This window comes from Phyllostomus hastatus, unplaced genomic scaffold, assembly GCF_019186645.2.
Source record: "Phyllostomus hastatus isolate PE091 unplaced genomic scaffold, TTU_PhHast_1.1 phas_contig_1162, whole genome shotgun sequence".
Classification (NCBI taxonomy): Eukaryota; Metazoa; Chordata; class Mammalia; order Chiroptera; family Phyllostomidae; genus Phyllostomus; species Phyllostomus hastatus.
This window is the reverse complement of record NW_025333537.1, coordinates 12,003,042-12,021,476: the sequence shown is the minus strand read 5'-3', so window position 1 is coordinate 12,021,476 and position 18,435 is coordinate 12,003,042. Positions and strand designations below refer to the sequence as shown.

At 53.9% G+C, this 18,435-nt stretch overlaps 1 protein-coding gene and 2 non-coding genes across 3 annotated transcripts; all 3 read left to right on the top strand.

Moving 5' to 3' along the window:
- Positions 1-1,654: 1,654 nt before the first annotated feature.
- On the top strand, positions 1,655-1,726 carry TRNAA-UGC. Its single transcript has one exon. It is a non-coding gene; the product is annotated as a tRNA-Ala (tRNA).
- A 5,956-nt stretch (positions 1,727-7,682) lies between these two features.
- On the top strand, positions 7,683-10,466 carry UBC (ubiquitin C). The gene is given in 5 exon segments (XM_045842847.1): positions 7,683-7,835; positions 8,793-9,245; positions 9,247-9,417; positions 9,419-9,475; positions 9,477-10,466. Coding segments are annotated over 4 exon segments (1,602 nt in total). The 5' UTR covers positions 7,683-7,835; positions 8,793-8,795; the 3' UTR covers positions 10,401-10,466.
- A 1,997-nt stretch (positions 10,467-12,463) lies between these two features.
- On the top strand, positions 12,464-12,568 carry LOC123823736. The gene has a single exon (XR_006786584.1). It is a non-coding gene; the product is annotated as a U6 spliceosomal RNA (small nuclear RNA).
- Positions 12,569-18,435: the final 5,867 nt, after the last annotated feature.

Below are 18,435 nucleotides of genomic sequence, written 5' to 3'. Positions count from 1 at the left end.
GGCTCTTTTTAGTGCACGACTGTGAGGAGATCACTTCTCCTGAGTTTAAGCCATGATTCTGGGGGTGGGATCTGTTTCTTTTTAGTTTGCTTATTTTTACATTCAGAAAAGTTCTTTTGGGAGGAAAGAAAATCTTCAGGCAGATGTGCAGACCTTAAAGTCACTGGAGGTTGAAATGTTTTTAAAAGAGGAAACCAGAGATTTGGGGTAGAGGTGCAATCAAGCAACACCCTTCTTTACCGGAAAGAAATTCTTTCATTGTCCTTCCCTTTTTATCTGTTTGTGAGAAGCCACATTCAAGAATAGGTCTGTTTCAGAAAAGAAAAGAAAAGAAAAGAAAAGAGAAAGGAAAGGAAAGGAAAGGAAAGGAAGGAAAGGAAAAGAGAAGAAAAAGAAGAGAAAAGAAGAAAGAAAAAAAAAAAGAGGTTTGGCTGGTGTGGCTCAGTGGATTGAGCACCAGACTGTGAACCAAAGGATCACTGGTTCGATTCCCAGTCAGAGCACATGCCTGGGTTGCAGGCCAAGTACCCAATAGAGGACACATGTGAGGTAACCATACAATGATGTTTCTCTCCCTCTCATTCTCCCCACCTTCCCCTCTTTTAAAAATAAAATATTAAAAAAGAATAGGTTTGTTCCCGTTTCCAACAGTTCCAGTGGCTGTCACAGAGGCAGGAGGGTGGCGAGGATGAAGAGGGGAAAGGGGGTCGAATGTGCGGTGCCGGAAGGAGACTAGACCTGTGGCGGTGGCGAGCGCGCAGTAGGGTATGCTGGGGGGTAATATGAAGCTGTACACGTGAAATTTACACAATGTCATCAACCAGTGTTACTGTCACAGGGTGCAGCCAAGAGGGGAGCCCCAAACAGGGATCTGTAACAGGGTCCAGAAGAGCTTGGAGATGATTGGCCCCACACCACAGGGCACACCTGCCCAGAATGCGGGCGGCTGTGGCCGATTGTGGGAGGAGCCGGAAATGGGGCTGCAGAGGAAGATTGGCGCTGGGATTTACACGGAGGCACGGCAGCCATCGGGGGTCTCTCTTTTTGGGACCACGTGTCTGTTTAGGACCACGCGGCTTTGGTGTCTTGGTTGGGACCATGCGGCTTGGGGAGAGTCAGGACCACGAGGCTTTGGAAGTGCTCCCTTTTGCCACGTGGAGGGTGCTGGGAGGACTGTGTGCATTTGTGGGGAACTTTAGTCTGTGTTATTTCAAATGAATAATAAATTCCTCTCCTTTTCACTGATCTCTGGCATTGAGAGAAGTCTTTCCTCTGGCGGTGGACATAACGAACCTGGGGGGTTCCCTTTGGGTAACAGTATATTGCCTCAGCTGCCCTTGCCTCCCACCTTTTGTACTGTAACATTACCTCACGCAAATTTAATTTTAAAAAGATTCATTCCCAGCACCTCCACCAAAAACAAACAACAAGGAAAGAATAATTTTAGTTCCCTTTTGTTCCTTGGTTCCAGTGCTAGAATTTTAGCTGTAAGTTTATTTAAAAAACAGCCCTATTTGGGAGAAACAAAAGATTTATTTTGGTTTGCTTTTTATAAACCTTAACACTCATTTGAATATACGAAGTTTATTTAGAAAGAAAACAATTTAAGATTAGAATCTAGCAGAGAATTTCAGGAAATAAATAACCTAGGGTGGGGGATGTAGCTCAGTGGTAGAGCGCATGCTTTGCATGTATGAGGCCCCGGGTTCGATCCCCGGCATCTCCACTGTCCTTTTGCTCTTCATCGTTAAAGAGCTGTGAATGCGATTCTAACACGTGTAGCCCCTCCAGTCACTACTCAGAGGTGTGATGCTCTCAGCAGTCGTGATCGGCCCCTTCTGGAGCCTTGAACATTCCAAGTGCACTTTGTTTGCTGGAAGAGGCAAACAGAAGTTCGCAGAAAAACGCAGGAGGACTGAAACCGCAGCAAGCCGAGCAGAAGGATCACACTGGGGGGAGGGGCGGGGGTGGTGACTACCTGTTTCCGGGGACTGTGACTTCAGTGAGAGGCCTGGAGGGCCCGCGATGCATTCCTGGGGTCAGAGGGTGTGTGTGTGAGTCAAAGGTCCAGCCTGCCCTTCCTGCTGCCAGAAGGATCCATTTCAGAGGGAGGAACCCAAAACAAAACCAGCATTCCCAGCTGGTGACTCTTCCCTGCTTCATCAGCAACAGATTGGGAAAGGGAGGGGGTGGGGGTGGAGGGGAAGAAGGGAGGGAGGGAGGGAGGGAGGGAGGGAAGAAGAATAAAGTGCACATGCTGCTTATATTTGTACTCTGCATTTTATCACTAAAAATAAATGCTGTATTTTATTGAAAAGAGGGGTCCTGTGGCATCCTGTGGGTTCAGTTCTTTGTCTGCCGTGATGATGGATCCTCATCCATCGATCTTGTCTCCTTTGACTCCACGTTTTAAATCATAAAAACATCTCATCTCGGATCCGGAGAGACTCTTGGCAAAGCCTGGATTCCTGAGATGGAACTGAACTTCCTGGAGCGACTCACCAGTGGGGGTGGAATACCGGTGACAGCTGCTGTTTGTCACGAGCCGAGCTGCTGTGAAGGTTACTTCTCCCTCAACCCCAGCAAGGCTTTAGGAGGAAAAACAAAACTGAAGTTATTTTTTAAACCACGAGGCCCAACACAAAACTAATGATATGCTGCTGTTTTATTTTGTGTCTTACAGTTAAATGTTTCTTTTTTACAAGATTTTATTTTTAGAGAGAGGGGGAGAGAAACATCCATGTGTGGTTGCCCCTCACGCGCCCCCCACTGGGGACCTGGCCTACAACCCAGGCATGTGCCTTGACCAGGACGGAAGCGGTGACCCTTTGGCTTGCAGGCTGGCACTCAGTCCACGGAGCCACACCAACTAGGAATATAATTAAACATTTCTACGAACACAATGACAAGGAAGAAATACCTTAAGGAAAATAACAACATGAGGCTTGTGTTGGAAAATGGAGCTTCCTAGAAAAGTTGTTGTGAATCTTTGAAAAAAAATATTTTAGCAAGGACATTTTATTTTACATTAAAAACAAAACAAAACACAACAAAGCCCATTATCTGAGCGACCTAGAAGAGCCACATTTGCAGAGACAGGGAGTAGAACGGTGGCTGCCCTGGGCTGGGAAGATGGGGCAACGGAGAGTTGTTTAATCAGTGGGTACAGAGTTTCAGTTTTGCAAGATGAAAACGGTTCTGGAGAGGGAGGGCAGTGACGGTTGCATGGCAACGCGAGTGGTGAAGGGCAGCCGACTATGCCTCCCCAAAATAGTCCGCTTTGATATTATTTTGAGCTGAAGGCACTGGAAAACCAGCAAATGCAGGGACAGCCACTCACCAAATCCTTTTATCCACCTCGGGACAGATCCTCCACAAGGACCTGAGTGGTCACGGGTCCTCCCGGGTCTCACGGACCGGGAGGACTGGGTCTCGTCACAGGAGGGGGACTGGGAGTGGACACCCAACTCCGTCACGAACTGTCACATACCCCAACCACTCTGTTCTCCCATTTGTCTTCCCTAAAGATTGCTCGCTCTGTCCTAAGAGGCCTGGATCCCTCTCCCCTTTTCCCTGTGGTGTTTAAGCCCCAAATCCAAAGCAAGCCCTTGAGTTACTCATTTCCCCAGGGCATCTCCCAAGTGCAGGGGAAGTAAAGCCTGTTAGGGAACTTCTGGGTTTTCTTCCTCTTATTATCTGCCATCACGGGGGTCTCTAAGGAGCCAGAAAAGCAAATTATTTTTCCTCCCTGACAATTCTCTTAGCACTACTGAGCTGAAAATAGTTGAGCTGGTAAACTTCGTTTTGCGTCCTTGGCCACAATTTTTTTAAAAGCCCGAACAGGCTAGAGGAAGAGATTGGTTATTTTTAAGCCGAGGCGGTTCGTGTTCTGCCTCGTGAGGCAAATGCACCAACGTCAACAGGAAAAGGGACCGAGTCCCGCGGCCCGCTGCGGTGTTTTTTCCCTCTGAAGCTGCGGATGCCCTTGACTACCTTTTATGGTTATATAACCGATGACAAAGCAAGGCAAACCTTTCCCTTCCAGCTCTCCAGGGGGAAAGGTCTGCCAGTCTTTGTGTTCTGGAACATTCCCACGGTGCTGAGTTAAGCCCCATATGAGCTCGTGCCCTTCAGGGGAACTGGAGTCTTTGCGGGGAAGGAAGAAAAGCAGACAAACCGGTGCCGGTCCAGCCCCGGCCTCCCCGCCTCCCCGCCCCCAGCCCAACACCCGGGCCCTTTGTGAGCTCCGCGCGTCACGTGCCCCGCCTGCCCGCCAATCCAGCCGTGTTGCTGGGCTTCCGTCCCCCTCTCATTGGTGGCGGCTCCGAAGCAGTTTCTTCTGGGGCGCCTGCCAAGGACGGGTCTGGGAGGAAGGGCCTGGAAACGGATCCAGTGACTCATCCTGCTTCTGGCACCTTCTAGCACATTGCATTCCAGGTCAAGGGATTTTAGGGTTAGGAGCGTGACCTGACACCTGATTCCCGAGACCCAGTGGGACACGTTGGGAGCCCTCCTCGGCAAACAGAAAAGCAGTTGCCACAACAAGAAGCAGCAGCAACCTCTGTAGACCAGGGTTTCTGAACCTCAGCGTTACTGACCCTTGGGGCCAGGTGACTGAGTTGTGGGAGACTGTCCCATTTTAGGGTGCTGAGCAGCACCCCTGGCCTCTACTGCCAGCCGCTAGTAGTGCCATACCGGGATACGGCACTCCTCCGCCCCCCACCCAGTTGTGAGAACCAAAACAGTATCTGCAGACACTGCCGGATGTCCACTGGGGGACCAGCTCAGTCCCGGGTGAGACCCACGGTTCTAGAGAAACACCGGCCACCTTGAAATGGGCAGAGTAAAATGGTCCCCCCAAATCACTCTGTCGCAAGCCCTGCCCGAATTTTGGCAGTACGAGCACGTTGCTATGAAATCAATGGTCCAGGAAACTACCCTGACTTCTTTTACGGTTTTTTTTTTTTTTTTTTTTTTTCATATCTAAAGCCAAGCCGCAAACCCTAGAGACAAACTCAAAATACCCGGTTGGGAAAGTCCCTCCCTGCATCCCATAATAAGTCTCGCACAATCCCAGAATGCCTTGCTTTACCGATGCTCCCCAGGACCCCAGCGTTCCCAACGAGGAAAGAGCCAGCCAGCCTTCACCGTGACTGGCTAACCCCAGCCCCTTCCAAGTCCCCGAGGAATAAACACGCCTAGGCCTCACACTTGGGGTGCAGACCCTGAGGCCCTATCTCCCCGTTTTTGCCCTCAGCGGAGCCTCAGTATGATCTGCCTTTGCTCGGATCTGTGCCCCTGGCCTAAATTCTTTTCCATCCGGGGGCGAGAACCCCAGATCTCTTGGAACCGCCTCTCTCTGGGCAGGTCGTGTTTCTCGTCTCACCTCACTGTCCTCGGGCACATGTTTACGTCTATCGACGGGGCCAAAACCCAAAGCGGGACTTCGGTTCCGGGGAGGGCAGGGGTACTTCGGGTAGTCGTGTTCCCCGCTAAGGAGGCAGCTCCATATTCTTATGAGCTCCCCGGCTCATAAGAATATTGTTTTCTCTCCCACGGTGACCCTGGGCCGACTCCCCACCCTCCCAGCCTGGGTCTTCCCTCCCCTCCGCCCTCTGACCCCAGGGCTGTTTTTCCTCCGCACCTTTGGACCCAAAAGAGCTGCGTCTCCAAGCCCGTGACTCAGCCTTGAAACGACGCGGGTCACGAGGCTGCCGCGGCCCGAAGCAAACAGGGCGTGGCTGCGAGCGGCGCCCGGTCCCCGCGCAAGAACCGCCGCGTCTGGGGGCCCTAAAAAATGTCTCCCTGAGGCTCAGGGACAAAGAGCCCCGCGAGGAGCCTCCAAGTTTTGTTCCTGTAACCCCCCTCTTCGCAGGGATTGGGGAGGAAATCATCTTGGCGGACATCTGCCTGTACGGGCAGCCCCTGGGGTCTCCTGCGAACGCGGAAAAAGACGTTTTCTCTCGTTTATTTTCCCCAGTGATGCATTTATTCTCTTGGAAAGATGCTGAAAAACAGCAGAGGGTGAAGTCTACTTTGCTCGGCTCAAGGCGTTTTTCAGAACGCAGACATCCGTTGGTTGCCCAAAAAATAAATAAATAAATAAATACTTTTGTTTCGGTTGGACTCACAGTTTAAGGTATAATGTTTAAATAATGTAATGCTCCCAATTCAAACCGGGAATGTAATCTTTTCCTAATGGCACGGATTTTTTTTAGTGACTTCGGGAACAGACCCAGGGAAACGGGCCGAGGGTTAGTCATGCTTCTGGTAACCTCTTCGGATTTCTTTTTTCGTTCTTAAAGGTCGTAACAGGGTAGAAATTAAAATATCCCCTCCATTACCAATTTTTAGAGACAGGGAGTTTTTCTAGAAGAGTCCAGCAGGAAGTGACTACCCAATGAAGGGCACGAGCAAAGCTTTTCCCTGGAAACTTTAAAAAACTTTTTAAAAAGCTTTTCACCATGTTCAAGTATTTTTAAAACAATATATATTATATACCTGTATAATATAATACATATATAATATTACATATGTATTATATGACACAGAGCAAAAACATCTGGCTGGTGATCTTTTCTTCTCCTCTTTGACCCCCAATGGAGTTTGCTGGCAGAATTAGATTCCCTGTTTGGGATATTAAACCCATTTTTCCCCTCCCCAAACACACAGAGCTGAGAGTCAATGGGCGTCTTGGACAACCTCGGGCTTCAGCAGGTCCGATTTCTGAGTTCGGGGACACGGCAGGGGCTGCGCCCCGAGCCCGGGCACCGAGTGCCCCCCAGGCTGCGCGCAGGCCCAGCGGGGAGGGGAAACCAGTCTAGAAACTTCTGTCCGCGTCGGCTTTCGGGGGTCCAGCTCCACTGCTCTTACAGAGCGGTGGACGTTTCACCTTTCTTTCCAAAATGCGATACAGACCCACCCCCAGCATCCCCCCCCCGATCGTTCGTTCCGAGAAAGTCCCGCGGGGTCCCCCCCTCCCCCGCCCCGGGACGGAGGCCTCGCCCAGGCGTCCAGGCCCCGAGCGGAGATTTGCCGAGTCATTGGCCTTGTCCCGGCGCCCGCGCCGCGGGGGGATGGGCGCGGCCGCCGCCCGCTGCGGGGACGCCTGAGGCTGGGGGGCTGGGTGGCCCTCGCCACCGGCCTCGGAGTGGAGGGGAGTTTAGGGGGACAGAAACATGTCATTATGTTAAACGTGACCCCAAAATAAAGACCCCCTCTGTTTCGGGGGGGGAGGGGCGGGCGGGGCGCCCCGGAAGGGAGCCGGACCCCGACTCTGCGCGAGGTTCTGGGCCTGACCCTTGCCCGCCAACGGTGGGACCCCAGAACGGCGGGGACCGTTAGGGCTGAGGAGAGGGGGCGTCGGGCCCTGACGAGGCGACGCGGGGCGCCCACCCGCTCCGGGAGCCCGAAGGTTCCATGCCGGGTTTTCGCGGCCCCCGCCCTCGCTGGCGGCCACCCGCCAATCAAGTCGAGCGCCCGCCACGTCCGCGAACGTAGCGCGCAGTGAACGCGTTGATCCCTCCGCCACGTGTGGAGACACTGTGACACTGAAGAGAGCGGCCCACTAACCACCGGGTTCAGCAGAAAATTCCAGACTTCCCAGGAGAACATTTTAGGAACGGATTTCTATGACGCCGAGGAACTGGCTGTCTCCCCAGACAGCAGACCGGCTGAGAAAAGTAGTTCCTTCTCGGCGTTTCTGCGGAGGGATCTACCTGGCGCGGCCCCGCCGGTTGCTATATAAAGAGGCGCCGGGCGTGGCGCAGGCAGTTCCGTGCAGATCCAGAGTTCTGTTTCCGTAGTCCTCTGTGTGTTGCTGCCGCCGTCACTTGGTGAGGAGCGGCCGCTACGCTGGCCGGGGGGCTCGCGGTTGCCCGGCGGTTGCAGGGCGGGGGGAACGGGGGGCCAGGGGGCGGAGGGCAGCCGGGGCTTCCAGTCGCTCGGGGCGCGGGAGCCGGACGGGCGGCCCTGAGGGGGAGGAACGGCGTAAAATGGCGGCGGCCGCCGCCGCGCCGCCGGCCCGTGAAGCGGGCTGTGGGGGCGGCGAGAACACGAGGGGGCTGAGGAGGCAGAAGGAACGGGGAAGGTTTGGGCTCCGGAGCCGCGGGACAGCGCAGGGTTAGGGCCGGGCCGGGCGGTGTCGGAGGGTTGAGCGTGAAGCCTGTCGCGCAGCCTCACGGGTCGGGAACCTCGGTTTTTGGACGCCGCCGCCGCGAGGGGGGCTCTAGCCAGGTCGGTGCCCCTCGAGCGGCCCTGCCCCGCGGCGGGGCCCGCGGCCGCGTGACGTCACCCCGGTGTGGGCTCACAGTGGCGGGCGGGGCCCCTGCCGGCGGGGGCGGGGGTGGCGGGGCAGGTCGGCGCCGGCCGCGAGGCGGCGCAGGGCGCGGGCCTGGCTCCCACCGGCCGCGTTCGCGGGACAGCAGGCGGGGTGTGGGGTCCGTGCGGTGCGTGAGGCCCGCAGTGCACCCGGTCCGGTCCGGTCCCGCAGCTTTTCCGGTGTGAGGACCGAAGCTCGGGGTTTTGACTTCCGTCCCGGTGGCTTTGGCTCACTTCCTGAGGCGCGACCGTTTTTTACTTGGCGTCTTGGGTGAGCTCGGTTAGTAAGGGCACAGGTTTCAAGGTCGGTTTTTACAGTGCGTGGCGTGGAAGCTGCACAGGCTTAGGGGAGCGTCTTGTGTTGGCTACTCGGCGGTGCCCAAGGACATTTCTAGCCTTAGGAATGTGTTGAGATGTGACTTCTCTGCTAAACTGTCGGGGTTTTTGTTTGTTTCATTTTTTCCTTCTAACAGACAATGCAGATCTTCGTGAAGACCTTGACCGGTAAGACCATCACTCTTGAGGTCGAGCCCAGTGACACCATCGAGAACGTCAAGGCCAAGATCCAGGACAAGGAGGGCATCCCCCCTGACCAGCAGCGGCTGATCTTCGCCGGCAAGCAGCTGGAAGACGGGCGCACCCTGTCCGACTACAACATCCAGAAGGAGTCCACCCTGCACCTGGTCCTGCGCCTCCGAGGGGGGATGCAGATCTTCGTGAAGACCTTGACCGGCAAGACCATCACCCTTGAGGTCGAGCCCAGTGACACCATCGAGAATGTCAAGGCCAAGATCCAGGACAAGGAGGGCATCCCCCCTGACCAGCAGCGGCTGATCTTCGCCGGCAAGCAGCTGGAAGACGGGCGCACCCTGTCCGACTACAACATCCAGAAGGAGTCCACCCTGCACCTGGTCCTGCGCCTCCGAGGGGGGGATGCAGATCTTCGTGAAGACCTTGACCGGTAAGACCATCACTCTTGAGGTCGAGCCCAGTGACACCATCGAGAACGTCAAGGCCAAGATCCAGGACAAGGAGGGCATCCCCCCTGACCAGCAGCGGCTGATCTTCGCCGGCAAGCAGCTGGAAGACGGGCGCACCCTTGTCCGACTACAACATCCAGAAGGAGTCCACCCTGCACCTGGTCCTGCGCCTCCGAGGGGGGGATGCAGATCTTCGTGAAGACCTTGACCGGTAAGACCATCACTCTTGAGGTCGAGCCCAGTGACACCATCGAGAACGTCAAGGCCAAGATCCAGGACAAGGAGGGCATCCCCCCAGACCAGCAGCGGCTGATCTTCGCCGGCAAGCAGCTGGAAGACGGGCGCACCCTGTCCGACTACAACATCCAGAAGGAGTCCACCCTGCACCTGGTCCTGCGCCTCCGAGGGGGGATGCAGATCTTCGTGAAGACCTTGACCGGTAAGACCATCACTCTTGAGGTCGAGCCCAGTGACACCATCGAGAACGTCAAGGCCAAGATCCAGGACAAGGAGGGCATCCCCCCAGACCAGCAGCGGCTGATCTTCGCTGGCAAGCAGCTGGAAGATGGGCGCACCCTGTCCGACTACAACATCCAGAAGGAGTCCACCCTGCACCTGGTCCTGCGCCTCCGAGGGGGGATGCAGATCTTCGTGAAGACCTTGACCGGTAAGACCATCACTCTTGAGGTTGAGCCCAGTGACACCATCGAGAACGTCAAGGCCAAGATCCAGGACAAGGAGGGCATCCCCCCTGACCAGCAGCGGCTGATCTTCGCCGGCAAGCAGCTGGAAGATGGGCGCACCCTGTCCGACTACAACATCCAGAAGGAGTCCACCCTGCACCTGGTCCTGCGCCTCCGAGGGGGGATGCAGATCTTCGTGAAGACCTTGACCGGCAAGACCATCACCCTGGAGGTCGAGCCCAGTGACACCATCGAGAACGTCAAGGCCAAGATCCAAGACAAGGAGGGTATCCCCCCAGACCAGCAGCGGCTGATCTTCGCTGGCAAGCAGCTGGAAGACGGGCGCACCCTGTCCGACTACAACATCCAGAAGGAGTCCACCCTGCACCTGGTCCTGCGCTTGAGGGGGGGTTTCTAAGTTTCCCCTTTGAAGCTTTCAACACGTTTAATTGCACTTTGTTTCAATAAAGTTGTTGCATTCCAATGTTGTGTAACTTTTTTTTTAATCGCCCTTCACCAGTGTTTTAGGGTCTTTCTATTTTTAGGATTGGGTTTGAGGGGTGAAGGTTTTAAATAACATTCTGTGGTAACTGGTTAAAAATGCTAGTGGGAGGTGGCCTAAATTTAGAACTGCAATTGGTGGGTAAGGAAAACAAACAAACACCCAGCAAATTGGAGGCTGTAGTTAGAAGTTTTCCTGTGTTCAGGTAAATGTAGATTTATTAGTAAACTACTAACTTTAAAAATACTGAGTTTGGGGGTGTTGTGAGGTAGCTCAGTGGGAAAGTTTCCTGGGATACCAGAAAGTTTTGTGTGTGTGTTTTTTTTTTAAAGGGTGGAGGTGGTTGTAGGGAACAGATACGGAATCAACTTGAATAACAGCTCAAAGTTACAGGTGCGTAGAAAACCATGTGACCTGGCCAGACTTAACAGGTGATTCGTATTTAAGTCTAGTTGGGCATTATTTAGTGGTTATTTAGGAAATGAAAGCTGATAACATTTGGTAAAGTGTCAAGAATTCTCAATTTGTTTTTGCACAATCATGCTGGTAAGGAATACTGTATTTGATAAAGAGAGCCAAAGGAAATTTGCAGGGAAGCTGGCTTAATAAGGAGTAGGCACCCAGAAAGAAACCAGTCCTGTTAGAGGACTTGAGGTTGCACCAGCCCTTTCACTGCTTCCTTCCACTCAAGTTTTAGGGTATCCCTTTGTAAAATCATGTAGACGAAAATTGTTTCCACTAGTCCTAAAATATTTGAAGTCAGCAGGTTGACCGCTGGAGGACCAGAATTACTGCGGATTTCTGAAGTGATGAGTCCATCAATGTTCAACTGTAAGTTCAGTAGTTAGTTGAAAGGGGGGGTGGGTCATCTCATTACACCTCATGTCTTGAGACGAGATGGAGGCAAATGGAGAGCCTGCCAGCATTGCCCAGAGCTGGAAGGGTCCTGGAATGGGCGCACCAGAAAATTAGTCAAAGCCTGGGTGTTGCAGGGGTGGGGGAGCTCCAAAGAGCACTGGACCTTTGGCTGCTTGAACTATCATGCTGCTGTCAACTGTGAAAATTGGTAGTCACAAATAACTACAAACACACAGAAAACCAGAGCAAAAAGGCGCTGGTTTGATTGCTGGTCAGAACACATGCCTGGGTTGCAGGCCCAGAGGCCTGAGAGGCAAACGATCTGTTTCTCTACCTTCCCCTCCAGAAGATGTAGAAAGTTCCATACAAGCTTATTCCCAGGAAAAAAGCATAAACTTCTCTCATAGGTTATAGTGTGTACATACGTTGTGTGTTTAATAAAAGATATCCACCTAAACTCCTAATTACCCATTTTTACTTCCCTGTGATAACTTTCTTTTTTAATTGGTTTTGGGGAGAGAGGAACATTGACTTGTTCCACTTGTATATTCATTGGTTGATTCTTGGATGTACTCTGATTTGGGATCAAACTACATCCTTGGTGTATTGGCCCAATGCTCCACCCAACTCCAGGGTGATGACAACTTTTAATTAATATCCTATCTTGGGGGACTGTGTAATACCTCTGCCGTATTATTTGCATACATGTATACACAATAAAAGCTTGCTTTACACGTTAACTTACACGTCACCAAAGTCTGCAGCCATATAAGACCACAAGGATTTGAGTCTGTTTCCATCAGCTTTTTTTTTTATCCAGGTACAGTCATCTCCATTTTCCTGTCACCACTTTACCTCTCACCGCCACCTCCCACTCAGTCCCTCCCCTTTGGCTTTGTCCATGGATCCCTTATACACGTTCTGCCTTGTTAATACTCTTGCTAGCACTCCACTGTGTGGATGCGGTATGATTTGTTTAATCTGTATGCCTGCATTCATTTCCAGGTGTTTGCTGCTGCTGTGCTGCTGCCAGGTACACATCCTTATTTTGAAAGGATAGTTTAAATACAAGACACATACTTAATAAGGTTGCTGGGCAAGATTAAAAATCATCCACCTTAGTGATCCCTCCGGTAGCACATTTATTAAAATGGGAACGGTACAGAGAACTAGTGTGGGTTCTGAGCAAGGACAACATGCAAGTTTGTGAAGCATTACACACTTTTTCAGAAGAAAGCATTAGAACTTATTTTTGTAACCTGATTCGTGACTACTGTATTTGTTATTCCCTGTCTTTTAATTCTGTTAATAGGCAATACGTTCATGCGTTTCAGACACGGAAAAAGCTTAAAGAGCACCTAGGGAAAAGACTTCCACCCTGTATCCCACCCACCCACCCAGTGTGCCCTTCGCAGTTCCTCTGTGCGTGTGCGGACGACAGTGAATTCTCCCTCACACAGAAGGTAGCATCCTGCACCTAGCTTTTTTTACTTTGTGTCTTCTATAGCTTTGACAGTTCTAACATCCTTTCATTTTAAGTAAAGGAAAAGTACCTTTTATGTAATTTTCTCAACAACAAAAAAAGCCACCAGGGCCACACAACCCCTAGTGGACATTTACGACACTCCCCAACAAATCCTAGCATGTCCGGAGTTCCAGTGAGAGTGGTTGATGGCAAGTTCCCGCCATCAAGGAACCCTCCTCTGTCTGGGGAGATGCTGGACTCGATGGGTTTTACTGAATGGCCGGTGAGCCTGCAAACACCCCCAGGGTTTTGTTTCACGTCAGGTGAGGATTCATTTGTGTGGATGCAACTGTGTGAGCCTTGAATGTACTGGGAAAAAATGTGTGCCTTGTAGATTCAGTGTTCCTTTTTACGTCTTCTCTGAAAGTACAACAAAGTCCTCATCAAGTTATAAATAGGGCTTTCAAAGAAGTATTGTTCACAGTGGCAAGGGCCTTCGGATGAAAGGATGGCATTTGAGTCTGCAGAGTTCTCTTCTGCCAGAAGAGGGAGGAGCTGGGACGGGACGGACCGGTTTGGTCGGGAAGCCTGCAGCGCCCCCAAGTGGTGGTGGTTGATCAGGTAATTATGTTTTTTACGTACCTTTCCTTAGGCCTGTGTACTCACCGGTGAGATGCGTTTTACTTCCTCCCTTCCCCCAGTTCTGTAGCCACCTCCGTTCCCACCCCAGCTGGAGTTACTCCCTGACACGTAATGGAGCTGTCACTCAACACAGACCCTCTCTTTCTTACCTTCTCCCATCGGATCTAACCCTCCGGGGAGGCCCCCTCCCGGCCGCCCTCGTCTGCCGGCCCCTCACTTTTCCCGGGTGTTCCCGCACGTTTCGCACGTCCTCCCCTCCCTCACGGTGCTTCTGCTTCCTCAAGTACCGCCACGCCCACCTCAGCAAATCAGATTCCACCCGATGTCAAGACCTAATTTAGAGAGTCCACAAAACCTCCCTTGACTGTGCTTCCTGGAAATTATCTGTCTCCCTGAAATCGCACAGCCCTTGCTATTTTACGGAAGCTCTGTATTCAAATGGGATAGCTCTGTTCCTTTTTTTTCTTTTTTGGTTATTTTTAAAATTACTACCTATTTGAATTCATTGGGGTGATATTGGGCAATACAATTATATAGCTTTCGGGGGTACAGTTCTATAGTACATCATCTGTATATTGTATTGTGTGTTCATGGCCCCAGGCTCTGTCCCTCTGTGTGGTGATAAACAACAATTGCGCACACACAGCAGCCGAGACGGTCAGACGAGTGAGAGGGGTCGGGGTCCCGCTGCGATCAGATGGGCAGGAGAACCGAGCGGATGCAGCCTTGCCAGATGGGGCGGGGGCGGGGGCAGTAGAGGGGTGCAGGAGCCCCGGGACTGGCAGAGAGCTGGGAGTGTTTGAGAAACAGGGTGGGACCAGCCTGGGCCCGTGGGGCTGCAGGGCTTTTGCGGGGGTTCCGTGGCTGGTCTGGAGGGGCCCAGGCGTTGGGGCATTTTTCAGTGCTCCCCAGCCAGGGCCGGGAGCCACTGTCTCAAACTGTCACTGTCACTAAACAGGTGAAATAGTTTTTAACCAAACCAGTGCCAAAGAATTATACTGAAGAAGAGTGAGTTCAAGTATATTTTAAAAAATAAGAAGTTATACCGGTTACCCCTTGTGACCTCATTTGTAGCAAAGGTAGGCATCCATTTGGTCAAAGCTCTGTGGAGCCCCTGCCCCGTCAGGCTGCTCCGGGGAACAGGAAACCCAGCCCACTGGCCCAACTCCTGGGGGACGTGCGTTACCTTCGTATCAGGACACCGAGGGCGCGGGCTCTGGCCTCCGCTGTGTGGTCCTTTCCCTCAGGGTGCCGGCGATGTGACTGGGCACTCCCGGACGTTGTCGGGCCCAGAAATGTGCGGAGGGAGCAAGGGGAACACCTCTTCCCTGTGACTCTCGGTAGGAGCCAGAAAATCTCTCCCAGAGGTGCCCTCAGCCAGCTCGCCCTGTTGGCCGAAACTGGGCTACCTGTATGTTCATTTTATTGCTGTTGAAACTGCAGAATCTATTTAAAATATTTTTAAAACTTTTCCCTATTGCTTCCCTCGCTCCTCTGTTGGTCGTAACACAAGTTTTGACAGGAAACGATGATTAGGACACATTTGTCTCTTTCTCAGAGATGGTTATACTAAAACAGAGCATACTTAGAACCCCTCAAATGAGCCCTCTGGTGTAGCTCAGTAGGTTGAGTGAGGGCTGCGAACCAAAGGTCGTGGGTTCGATTCCCAGCCGGGGCACATGCCTGGGTTGCGGGCCAGGTCCCCAGTGTGGGTGTGTGAGAGGCAACCACACATCAGTGTGTCTCTCTCTCTCAACTCCCTCCCTTTTCTTCTCTCTAGAAAGAAAGTTTTTTTTTAAAGAAAAACCTCAAGTGAATCTTAAAATGTGTTGAAAACCCTAACTCCAGGAGCGCAGGGTGAACCCCAGCAGGATGGACCCTGTGGGCGGAGTGACCAGCTCTCATGTGGGCAGGAGGGAGCTGGGGGGCGTGGGGCCAGCGGGGAAGGGCCAGCATTTCCTTGGAAGCCCGCATGACAGCAGTATGTTTCTGTATTTCATGTGACTTACGCTTTCCACAACTCTGTGCTGGTAGTCACTTGTCACGCAGCCAGCTCATGGCCCTGAGAGATTCTTCCAGTGACCGCTGTCGGCTTCTTGGGGTTGCTGGTGCCTTCTGCGGACGTACAGGGGACAGAGGAAATTGCAAAGTGGAGAAGAAGTCATGACTGTGTGCTGTGGCCATTAAGGCTGCAGGGTTGGCCTCCCCGCAACCGCTGTCCCGCAGGACTCTGCTGGGCCGTTTCCTCTTGGCCCTGGCCTGACACCCTCCTTTGGCCCCGTGGGAGAATTTTGGGCTACGACTCCCAGATTCAGAGTCAGAGCCCACTCGCTCTGGGGCCAAGTGTGAGAAAATAGTGAATCAGGGAAATAGTGTTTTAAAATAACAGCTTTCCTCGGGTTTCCAGACGTGAAGCACATGGTTGTTCCTTAGCCATGTGCCTGCACAGAGAACGGGGCGGTGACCACCGACTGAGCCCAGCCGGGACCTTCTCCTGGGGACACCGAGGCTCTGGAAGGACGGAGGACAGGCCAGGAGCGGCCGCCTGCCTCCGACACCTGCATGCCCACTGACCGTTGACGGTAAGTGCCCAGCGCAGCAGTTACGTAAGGCACGACGGTGCTGTCCTTCCCGTGGGGCTGCTTCAGCGACCTCCCGGCGTGACAGCCGCCTCGTCCAGCCTGAGTGACAGAGCAAGCACAGGGTGGGAGGCACAGTGTCTTCCAGGGGCCGGCCTCGGGGGTAACACGCCCCCAGTCCCACGATATCCTACCGGTCGCACCGGCCAATCCTGCTCACTGGGGAGGGGACAACGTGAATACCAGGAGGTGGGGGAGCCCTGGAGTCACCTCAGGGGTGCAGTTGTCCCCGGTCCTCTGCAGCTCTGTTCTCTGTGGATTCACTGACAGCAGCCGGCTGTGGCCCCAAAACACTGAATTCCAGGAATCAACCATTCATAAGGTTTTTAAAATGGATTTTCGAGAGAGAGAGGAAGGGAAAGAGAGGGAAAACATCAATTTCTTGTTCCACTTATTATTCATTGGTTCCTTCTTTTATGTGCTCTGACCGGGGATCGAACCCACCGCCCTGGTGTATCAGGATGGTGCTCTAACCAACTGAGCTACCTGGCCAGGGCGAGATGGTTTACGCCCCCGGGTCTTTGCCCGTGTGTCCAGGGGCATCTGGAAGATGAACTTCTCAAAGGGAACGTGCTGGGTCAAAGGGCACAGGCATTGTCAGTCGAGGCGGGCTTTGCCAAGTTCGCGTCCGAAGAGGTTACCCAGATTCACACTCTGCCCAGCGGGAGCCGGCAGTGCCGTCTCCCTGCGCCCTCGCCGGCACGCCGGCTTCCCCAGCCCTGTCCCCGCTCCTCGGCTCCGGGGACAGGGCCGCTGCAGCAGTTACACTTTAAAGGTCGTTCGGAGTCTCCCCTAGCACAGCAGGGGTCCCGTGCGTGGCTTCATTTGACAAAACCACTTTCCGTGTGACGGAACGTCTCCCGGAGCCTTCTGTCTCACGCAGGGGGGGGCTTCGGCCTCCAGGAGGGCGTCTCCGGTTGATGTCGGTGCTGATTGCCTCGTCCCGTCCCGACCGTCACTTGTGTGGAGCTGTGCGCTGCCAATGATTAGCTATGGCGGGTGCGAGGGGAAGGCAGCGTCAGACACGCGGGGCCCACGGCCGTGACAGGCGGTGAGAGCGTGCCGCTGTTTTAGGAGACAGAAGTGCCACGCGTCTCTCGGGACACTCGGGTACCGGGCGTAGCTTGTTGGTCTGCCGAGACGAGTGAGGGGCTGTCGCCCGGCCCTCCTCGTCAGCGGCGGGGTCACGATTCGCTCTGGAACCCAGGACACGTGCAGAGGCAGGCACACGGGGCCATCTGTGGCCTCAGCTGACGTGTGAGAAACGCGTGTAGCACCCCCCGTTCGTAGGGGCACCGTCCAGCAGCCTGGAGGAGGGAACGGCCCATCGACAGATGGGCGGCTGAGCAAAGTGCGGTCTGCCTGTCCCTGCAGCGGGCGACGAGGCAGCTCTGACCCAGGCGACGCCATGGATGTCATGCTGAGTGCAATAAGCCAGTCACCGGAGAACAGATGCCACATGACCCCGCTTACGTGAAGTTTGCAGAGGAGTCAAAACCACGGAGACAGCACGTGGGAGGGCGGGGGCGGGGCGGGGGAGTCAGTGTAAAGGGGGACAGGGTCTCGGCGTGGGGAGGTGCGGAAGTTCCGGAGGCGGGTGGTGGTGATGGCTGGACAAGAGTGTGCTTAACGCCGCGGAGCTGTGCGCTTGGAAAGTGGTTAAAACATTGCGTGCAGGGTGGCGAGGCGTGGCAAGCGTGTGGGAAGCGGGAGGATAAACAGAAGACGGCCGGAGAGCCCCCCTGGTGGGGGGGGGGGGTTGGCAGTGTCTGCAGGATGGGCCCTCCGCTGGGGGCCCGCCCGGCACCGGGGTTTCTCTCCGAGCTCCAGGGTGTGAGGGTGCATGCGGGGGAGGGGACGAGGACCCTGGGTAACAGCTAGACAGTCCAAGTGCAGACTCCATGACTCGAACCCCGTGTTGTCTGCTGGCTGTACGCAGGATAGACTCGGCACCCCAGTTCTCTCCAAGGCTGCCCCAAGAGCTCAGCAGCCACAAGGGGGCGCGAGGAGCTGGCTGAGCCGCGCACCGAGAGGGCGCAGGGACCGCCTCCCTCTCCTTCCTTCCTCCCTCCCCTCTGCCCCTCCCTCCCTCCCTTTCATCCTTCCCTCCTTTTTTTGTTTTGTTTTTAAAATATAGACTTTACTTTTTAGAGCCGTTTTTGGTTCACAGGAAAATGGAGGGGCAGGTGCAGAGATTTTCCGTGTCCGCGCTGGCCCCAAGGAGACCCCAGGCCCATCCATCGGTCACCTCCCAGTGCCCGTGTCTCCCACCTCGCGGCAGCCACTGGCCTGCCTCCCGTCTCTGGGGACTGACCCACTGTGGCACTCCCGTCCCTACTAACAGGGC